The 8732-nt window shown below is 41.1% G+C and overlaps 1 protein-coding gene across 1 annotated transcript; it reads right to left on the bottom strand.

The window, feature by feature from the left end:
- Positions 1 to 325: 325 nt before the first annotated feature.
- On the bottom strand, positions 326 to 2702 carry LOC140830169 (uncharacterized). The gene is made up of 2 exons (XM_073193453.1): positions 2313 to 2702; positions 326 to 2263 (listed from the first exon to the last, which is right to left on the bottom strand). The coding sequence occupies exons 1-2, from the start codon at positions 2700 to 2702 to the stop codon at positions 326 to 328; spliced, it is 2328 nt and encodes a 775-aa protein (XP_073049554.1).
- Between the last annotated feature and the right edge of the window lie 6030 nt (positions 2703 to 8732).

Here is an 8732-nt window from a genome sequence, read left to right as displayed (position 1 = left end):
GCATGCACATGGATGAACTGATCCCCTTGATGTCTGCAATGCTCCAACCTATTGCTTTGATATTATCCCTCAGAACTCGCAGCAGCTTTTCTTCCTCCAAACTTGTCAAAATAGATGAGACAATTACTGGCAGTTTATCATTTTCAAGCAAAAATAAATATTTCAAATGAGAAGGAAGAGGTTTCATCTCTAAGATTGGGGCTTCTTCAATGGATGACCTTAAAGGTCTTGGGACATGCCCAAGCTCCCCAATCCTAGAGTTTACCGTTCTCGAAATCGGTCTGCCTGCTTCCAGATAAAGCATGTATTCCTTAATATCTTCATCCTACAACTCTCCTGAACATGAATCAGTCAAACAAACCTCCAAAGGATCTTCACCTATCAGTACCTGCAAACTACACTCAACAAGCTCGTTAGTAGCATCAATTCTAAAACAATCAGATGTATCATTAGGATATTTGATGGACTGAAAAACATTAAACACCACACTCTCATCATTCAGTCTCAACACCAACTCACCCTTTTGTACATCTGTCAGAGCTTTCCCAGTGGCTAAAAATGGTCTTCCTAAAATTAGAGGAATCTCACGATCCTCTTCCATGTCTAACACAACAAAATCCACTGGAAAAATAAACTTGTCAACTTTCACCAACACATCCTCTACAACTCCCCTAGGAAATTTAATTGATCTATCAGCTAACTGTAGAGAAATTGTAGTTGGTTTCACTTCACCTATCCCTAGCTTCTCAAAACATGAATAAGGCATCAAGTTAATGCTTGCACCTAAGTCACACAAAGCTTTATTAAAATTTGAAGTTCCAATAGTGCAAGGGATAGAAAAAATACCTGGATCCTTAAGCTTCGGAGGGAGTTTATTTTGTAAAATCGCAGAACACTCCTCCGAAAGCTTAACTGTCTCAAAGTCAACCAATTTCCTCTTATTTGATAAGATCTCTTTAAGAAATTTTGCATATGAGGGCATTTGAGCTAAAGCTTCTGCAAATGGGATATTTATATGCAGTTTTTTGAAAATCTCCTGAAATTTCGAAAATTGAGTATCCAATTGCAGTTGCTTAGCTCTTTGGGGAAAAGGGAGTGAATTAATATCAATATTGGAGTTCAAGTTTAGGGACTTACCTTTCTCCTTTGTGTCATTGGATCCTTGCTTTGATGACTCCTTCTCATTCGCATATTTATCGACATCAACCACCTCTTGCTTTATGGGAGACGTCACCGTGACTGCATTGACACCTTTAGGATTCTTTTCCGTGTCACTAGGTAGTGAACCCGGAGCTCGTGTAGCCATCTGTGTCGCTAGCTGCCCTAGTTGAGTCTCCACTCTTTGCATCATGGCATCATGATTTTGCCATCTCATCTCATTCCCTGCTATGTACTTTGCAAGCATGTCCTCAAGGTTTGACTTGCCATCTTGTGGCTTGAAACCGGGTGGCATAGAGGGTCCAACACCTTGTGGAGGCTTAGGTGGTTGTTGAGGAGGCTTTTGCTGCATAGGATGTTGTGGAGGATTAAACTGTAATGGCACAACAGCATTTTCTGACGGTCTCCATCCGAAATTTGGATGATTCCTCCAGCCTGGATTATACGAGAAACTGTATGGATTGTTTTGCTGACGCCCCTTGTTTCCCAAATAATTTACTGAATCTCCTCCAAAACACTGTATTTCCTCACAAGGCATATCCGGCATGAATGGCATGTCACAAGGTGGACCACCAACTATTTCAGCATTTCCTTGGATCTGATTCACTGACTTGACTGGTATTGACTTCTGCACTTGTAACTGTGCCATCTGATGTGTCAATCCATCAAGTTTCGCTGTAATCGCTGTCAAAGCATCCATATCAAGGAATCCGACCTTCTTCTCTCTTCGGTTATCTTGCCAACCCACATTGCTTTCCGCCATATTAGAAATGATTTCAAGTGCTGCGGTTGGCGTTTTCCTGTATAAACTCCCATTTGCTGCCGCATCAAGCATAGATCTCACAGAAGGATCTACCCCATAGTAAAATGTCTCCACCTGCTGGCCTACCGAAAAACCATGTCTCGGGCACATTCTCAACATCTTTTTAAACCTCGCCCATGCTGAATTCAGTGATTCCCCATCTCTCTGTCTAAATGAAGTGATTTCATTTCGCAGTTGTGTAATCTTAGTAGGGGGAAAATACCTGTGCATGAAGAACTCAACTAGCCCATCCCAAGTAGTGATAGAACCAGCTGGAAGGTCGCGAAGCCACTCCATAGCTTCCTTGCAAGGAGAATGGAAATAGTCTGAGTCGAATGGCATCAGTACTCACCCCATTGCACTTAATCGTATCACAGATTGACAGAAAATTCTCCAGATGTGCATTGGGGTCTTCAGATGGTGCTCCACCAAACTTTACTTGCATTTGGATCATCTGGATGATGCCTGGCTTCAGCTCGAATGTATTTGCCTGAATCGTAGGGCGGATTATACTAGACCCATAACCTTCGAATGATGGTCGATGAAGCTCCGTCAATGTACGGTTATCCTCTTCTCCGGCCATTTCCTCAACTTCTGGTTTACGATCTATTTCAGATTCTGCTTCAGATTCAAATTCCAGAGTCAAGTTGTTGTTCCTTCGGGCTCTGCGGATACTGCGGAGAGTGCTTTCAATATCAAGATCAAGTGGCACTAGATTCCTGACGTCTTGAGCACGGCTCATATAACACGAGCTAACCCCTAAAATCAAAAATTTAAGTGCACGATTTAAGCTCCACAAGAGTATAAAAGCTGAAATAAAATTAATTAGAATGCTAAAGAAATAATAATAATAAAAAAAAGTTTAAAACTAAGAACAAAAGCCTAGTCTCAAACAAATAATTTATCCTAATATCAAATAAATAGTCCCCGGCAACGGCGCCAAAAACTTGACCGACGAATTCGGTTGGGATTAATTCTAGCAAGCGGACTAAGTCAAGTTATAGTAAATGGACAGACGTCCAAGTATCGATCCCACAGAGACTATTATTTAATTACTAAGATTCAAATATTTTATTTAATCTAGGCAAATAATAATGAGTGATTTGATTTTTATTTCAACTACGTGGATTTTAAACTAAGTTATGCTAATTTAATGACTAGATCAAATATCAGAGAAGCTGGGACTTGGGATTTTCAAATTTAAATAAAATGACCGGGAACACACGACGGTAACAAACTTTAATTATTATCATGCACTGGAATTATTTAACCACAAATTATTCGATATCACGATGCAATTCCCTAATTTAATCATAAATCTATTTCTAGAATTTATAATCCTATTTTTATTTAACAGTCCAATGATTTCTAATTGAATTTAATTAAACAAAAACACATTTATCAATGAAGGAATTACAGCTGTCGCCTGAAATCGCACACTGAAACCGAATACTATTTCTAGTCGGTTTAACCGCGTGTTGATTAATATTTTCGAAGCTAAATTCAATCTATTCTCTTTCGAGTCAAGATTGAACAACAAACATGCAATTAATTGGCCAAATTAAAAGCAAGAAATTTACGCAAATATTAATCAATAACAAGAAATAATTTCATAAATCAAACAATTCAATGAATAAACAAAAATCAATCGTTTGTTCCTATCGTGGTCCCGATCATAAAAGAAAACTACTCCATAAATTCAAAACTAAAATCAAATTTAATAATTGAATTCGTGTTTGACAATGAGAAAATAAAAGGGAAGAGAAATCTCAATGACGGTGTGCGGATCTTGCGTGTAAATTGCGCTGTCTTGTCCTCTCGTTTTTCCCCAGTCGTCGCCGTCTTCCCAAAGTTTCAAAGCTTGCGCCTTTTCTCCCTAAAAGTCGGCTGCCGTCTCCAATATTCAACAACCCTCTCGTGTTAGGTTTTTTTCTTTTTATATCTCCAAACTCATGAACAAAATCTTTGCCAAATTCTCGATCTGATATTGCATACACGGACCCCGTGCTTGCATCCGGGAAAGGGTCCGAGTAGATTCTGCCTCAAAATTCTTCCGGAACACTGGACACGGACCCCGTGTGAGAGGTCCGTCCTGGGGTCCGTCAGCATACTGGATTTGTATTCTTTCTCGAGGATGGCTGACACGGACCCCGTGTAGGGGTCCGTCTGGCGGTCCGTGCAGACACTCTAAGTTGGGTTCTCGGCAATTGAATGGCACGGACCTGTCTCCGGGGTCCGTGCCTGGGCCCGTGCTTCTTCGGGTGATTTCTTCTTTATGGTTGAATGACACGGACCTGTCTCCGGGGTCCGTGTATAGGCCTTTGTTTCCCAAAGCTTTTGTGTTTTCTCCTATTTTTCCGAGTATTTCTGATGTGGCGTTGCGAGGCTTGACTTTTCTTCCATTTCTTTGGTTTACACCCACTTTTGGTCAAACCTGCAAACAACCATAATGAGACGAAATAAGCGCAAAACTCGGAATAGAAAATGCCAAATAAGCACGAATACGACAAAATAAAATCCCTAAAATGCTATATAATTCGTGCTTATCAGAAGACACAACTCAAATGAGATTCAATTTGAGTTTCCCAACAAAAATCACATACTAGAATTGTTGTTTATCTTTTGATATGATTTCATTTGTTTATAGATTTATATTCATTTGTTTATAGATTTATATTCAAATCTCTTGATATGATGATGTCGTGTTTATAGATTTATATTCAAGCATTTGAGATAGGAGAGTCATTGGCAGACTTGCCCAAACTAGACGTTCGGTGGTATCGACGCTTTGGACCAGATTCAATCCAATTGTAGACATTCGATAGAGACAGGGCCGAAGTCTAGGAATAAGACGTACAGTTACCCCGATTGGGAGGGTAGGTGACAGACAGTGACGTCTTATTCACACCGGGATCCCTAGAGTAGATTCGAATTGAGTCAAGACATGATTTGATTGATGTTGCATGCTTAGGTTGATTTGGTTTCATAGACTATGGAACCTATTGCTTTTGATATTATTCATGATAGTTTGTTTCATGATTTATATTTTGTTTATGCATGCGTATCATGTTTTATACTGGGATTTGTTCTCACCGGAGTTTTCGGCTGTTGTTATGTCTGTATGTGTGCATAACAACAGGTGGGGCAGGATCTGGGTCACGACAGAGATGAGATCGAGATAGTGTGGTGACCACGGGCACAGAAGATCACTAGTGATGTCATACTAGACTTGTATTACCTGTAGTTTGTAAATTGTATTAAACACTAGTTGTATGAATGTACTAGAACAAGATATATTTACATGTTTGTTGGAATAAATAAAGACCTTATGCTTGTTTATAAACATTTGAATTTATGTTTAAAAGCGAAAATTTGACCCACGTTTTCTAACAACGATCCGATTAATCCCGTATAGAGTTGAGTTAGAGCCCGGGTCCCCACAACAGGTGGTATCAGAGCAGTAGGTTCTGTAGACTGAGATAAAATAGAATGAGCGGGATAGATCGAGTCATCTTCCTTGCTTTTGATATGCTAGCATGATTTATTGCTTTCCCTATTATATGTTGTATTATATCTGAGTTGATTTACAGCATATAATTGTCAAGACTGAATCAGAACCGATTCTGGATCAGAGGTATATGATCAGAGGAGGGCTGAGACAGATTATATAGATTGTGTATTAATCTGTTTGATATTCAGATATGCCGCCTCGACGAGTACCGCAACCAGCAGCAGGTCGGGCACCAGAATAGGGTAGTACGTCCAGTGATCCGATGGACGTGACTGCTACACCGATGGAGACTTTGCTTAAACGGTTTAAGTCTTTCCGACCACCGACACTGAAAGGCACAGAAAATGCAGTCGAGTGTGAAAATTGGCTAGACGATATCGAGATGCTATTCGAATCTCTTGAGTACACTGATGACCGACGAGTGAAATTAGTTGGGCACAAACTGCAAGATATGGCCAAGAGTTGGTGGATTACTATGAAGAGAGCATTGGAGCACCGTGGTACACAGATTACTTGGAAGGTGTTCAAGACCGAGTTTTATCAGCGATTCTTCCCTGTGTCTTACCGAAAAGATAAGGGTGCCGAGTTCGCCAATTTAAGGCAAGGACAACTGAACATAGAAGAAATGTTGCCAAGTTCTCCTCATTGCTGCGATTTGCTCCCCATGTTGCCGAGAATGAAGAGGCCGTTGCAGACCAATTTATAAATGGCTTGAATACAGAAATCTTCACCTTGGTGAACACCGGTAGGCCTAACAACTTTACTGATGCGTTGAACCGTGCCAAGGGAGCAGAAGCTGGATTACTTAGGCAGCGAAGCATTCCCTATGTTGCTCCGACTCCTAGACCGCCACTACCTTCAGTTCAACCCCCTCTTCGATTTGAAATTGGTGGTAGCAGTAGCGGGAGGAAAGATCAGCTGAAAGTCAAGGGCAAACAATTCAAGAAATCAGGGAGCAGTTCGTCGAGCTCCAGTGGGTCGAGACAGAGAGGTCCTGGCCAGAGTACTGAGTATACAGGTGTGTATTGTAATACTTGTGGAGGCAGGCATGCCACTTAACAGTGTCAGGGAGTCATGGGCCGATGCAATATTTGTAGACAGTCGGGAAACTTTGCCAGAGCTTGTCCCCAGAGAGGTGCACAGAGATTTCAGAGTGCAGGGTCATCAGCATCAGTGACTCAGCCTGAGAGGCAAGCTTCGTCTGTCCATTCATTTCAGCCTACGCCTACACAGTCCCAGCCTAGAGCCAGAGGTGGCCAGACCGGGGGCCAATCTACCAGAAAATAGGCTCAGGTGTTTGCATTGACAGAGGAACAGGCGCAAGATGCACAGATGATATAATTGCAGGTAACTGTTTCCTTTGCGGTTATCCTGCATATGTTTTAATAGATACAGGTGCATCACATACATTCATTTCAGAACGTTTTGCATTGTTGCATTCATTGCCTGTCGAGTCAATGTCTACTGTAGTGTCTATTTCTTCTCCTTTGGGAAGTGGTCTTATATCTGTGACTTCAGTTAGACATTGTATACTACAGTTTGAGGGACATGAGATCGATTTTGTACTTGGTCTATCTGATTTTGATTGTATTGTCGGGATTGACATGTTTACTAAGTACAGAGCCACCGTAGACTGTTTTCACAATATTGTCAGATTCAGACCCGAAATGACAGAAGAGTGGAAATTCTACGGTAAGGGTTCCAGATCTCGGATTCCCTTAGTATCTGCTTTGACTATGAGTAGATTGTTGCAGAAAGGAGCAGAGGTATTCTGTAGACCTACAGAAATCGAGCCCCGCATTGCCAGATTTGCAAGTAGTACGGGAGTTTGCAGATGTATTTCCTGACGAGATTCCAGGGTTACCTCCAGTTCGAGGGGTAGATTTCAGCATAGATCTTGTGCTAGGTACCGTTCCTATTTCGAGAGCTCCGTATAGAATGGCACCTATTGAGTTGAAAGAATTGAAAGCGCAGTTAGAAGATTTGTTAGCCAAGGGATATATCAGACCTAGTGTATCTCCTTGGGCGCACCAGTGTTATTTGTGCGAAATAAAGATGGTTCGATGCGATTGTGTATCGATTACAGGCAACTGAACAAGGCAACAGTGAAGAACAAGTATCCTTTGCCTCGCATTGATGATTTATTTGATCAGTTTCAGGGATCATCTGTTTATTCTAAAATTTATTTGAGATCCGGATATCACCAGCTCAGAGTTCGAGATGTTGATATACCGAAGACAGCATTCCGAACCAGGTATGGGCACTACAAATTTATTTTCATGCCTTTTGGTTTAACGAATGCTCCGGCAGTGTTTATGGGGTTGATGAACCGCGTTTTTCAGAGATATTTGGATGAGTTTGTTATCGTGTTTATTGATGATATCTTGGTTTATTCTAAGAATCTGAATGATCATGCCGATCATTTAAGAATTGTGTTGCAAACACTGAGAAATGAAAGATTGTATGCTAAACTGTCAAAGTGCGAATTTTGGCTGAGACAGGTTGTCTTCTTGGGTCATATCATATCTGGAGACGGTATTTCTGTGGATCCGAGTAAAGTTGAAGCTGTTATCAGTTGGTCAAGACCGACTTCTGTGCCAGAGATACGCAGTTTCATGGGTCTAGCAGGGTACTATAGACGATTTATCAAAGATTTCTCCAGCATTGCGAAACCGATTACCCAATTGACACAGAAGAATCCGCCGTTTGTGTGGTCTGAGGATTGTGAGTCTAGCTTCCTAGAGTTGAAGAAGAGGCTGACCAGTGCACCTGTCTTGATGATTCCTTCAGGTACTGGCGATTTCGTTGTATATTGTGACGCATCCCACAGAGGGCTAGGATGTGTTCTTATGCAGCGAGGTCATGTGATTGCATATGCCTCTAGACAGCTGAAGCCACACGAGATTCGATACCCCGTTCATGACCTTGAATTGGCTGCTATCGTATTTGCATTAAAGATCTGGCGTCATTATCTTTATGGCGAGAAATTTGAGATCTACTCTGATCACAAAAGCCTAAAGTATCTATTTTCTCAGTCAGAATTGAACATGAGGCAGCGTAGATGGTTGGATCTAAAAAGATTTTGATTGCTAGATCAAATACTATCCAGGGAAATCAAATGCAACAGCAGATGCTTTGAGTCGAAAGGTATGTTCTCTATCCTTTTCGACGATAGGTGTCTCGAATTTAGTTGAAGATTGATGTTTGTCTGGATTAGCATTTGACACAGATAGTTGACCGTTATGACTTGCTTCGATTCAA

This window comes from Primulina eburnea, chromosome 4 (genome assembly GCF_022965805.1).
Source record: "Primulina eburnea isolate SZY01 chromosome 4, ASM2296580v1, whole genome shotgun sequence".
Lineage (NCBI taxonomy): Eukaryota > Viridiplantae > Streptophyta > Magnoliopsida > Lamiales > Gesneriaceae > Primulina > Primulina eburnea.
The sequence above is the reverse complement of the archived record's forward strand: the minus strand, read 5'-3'. Positions and strand labels throughout refer to the sequence as shown.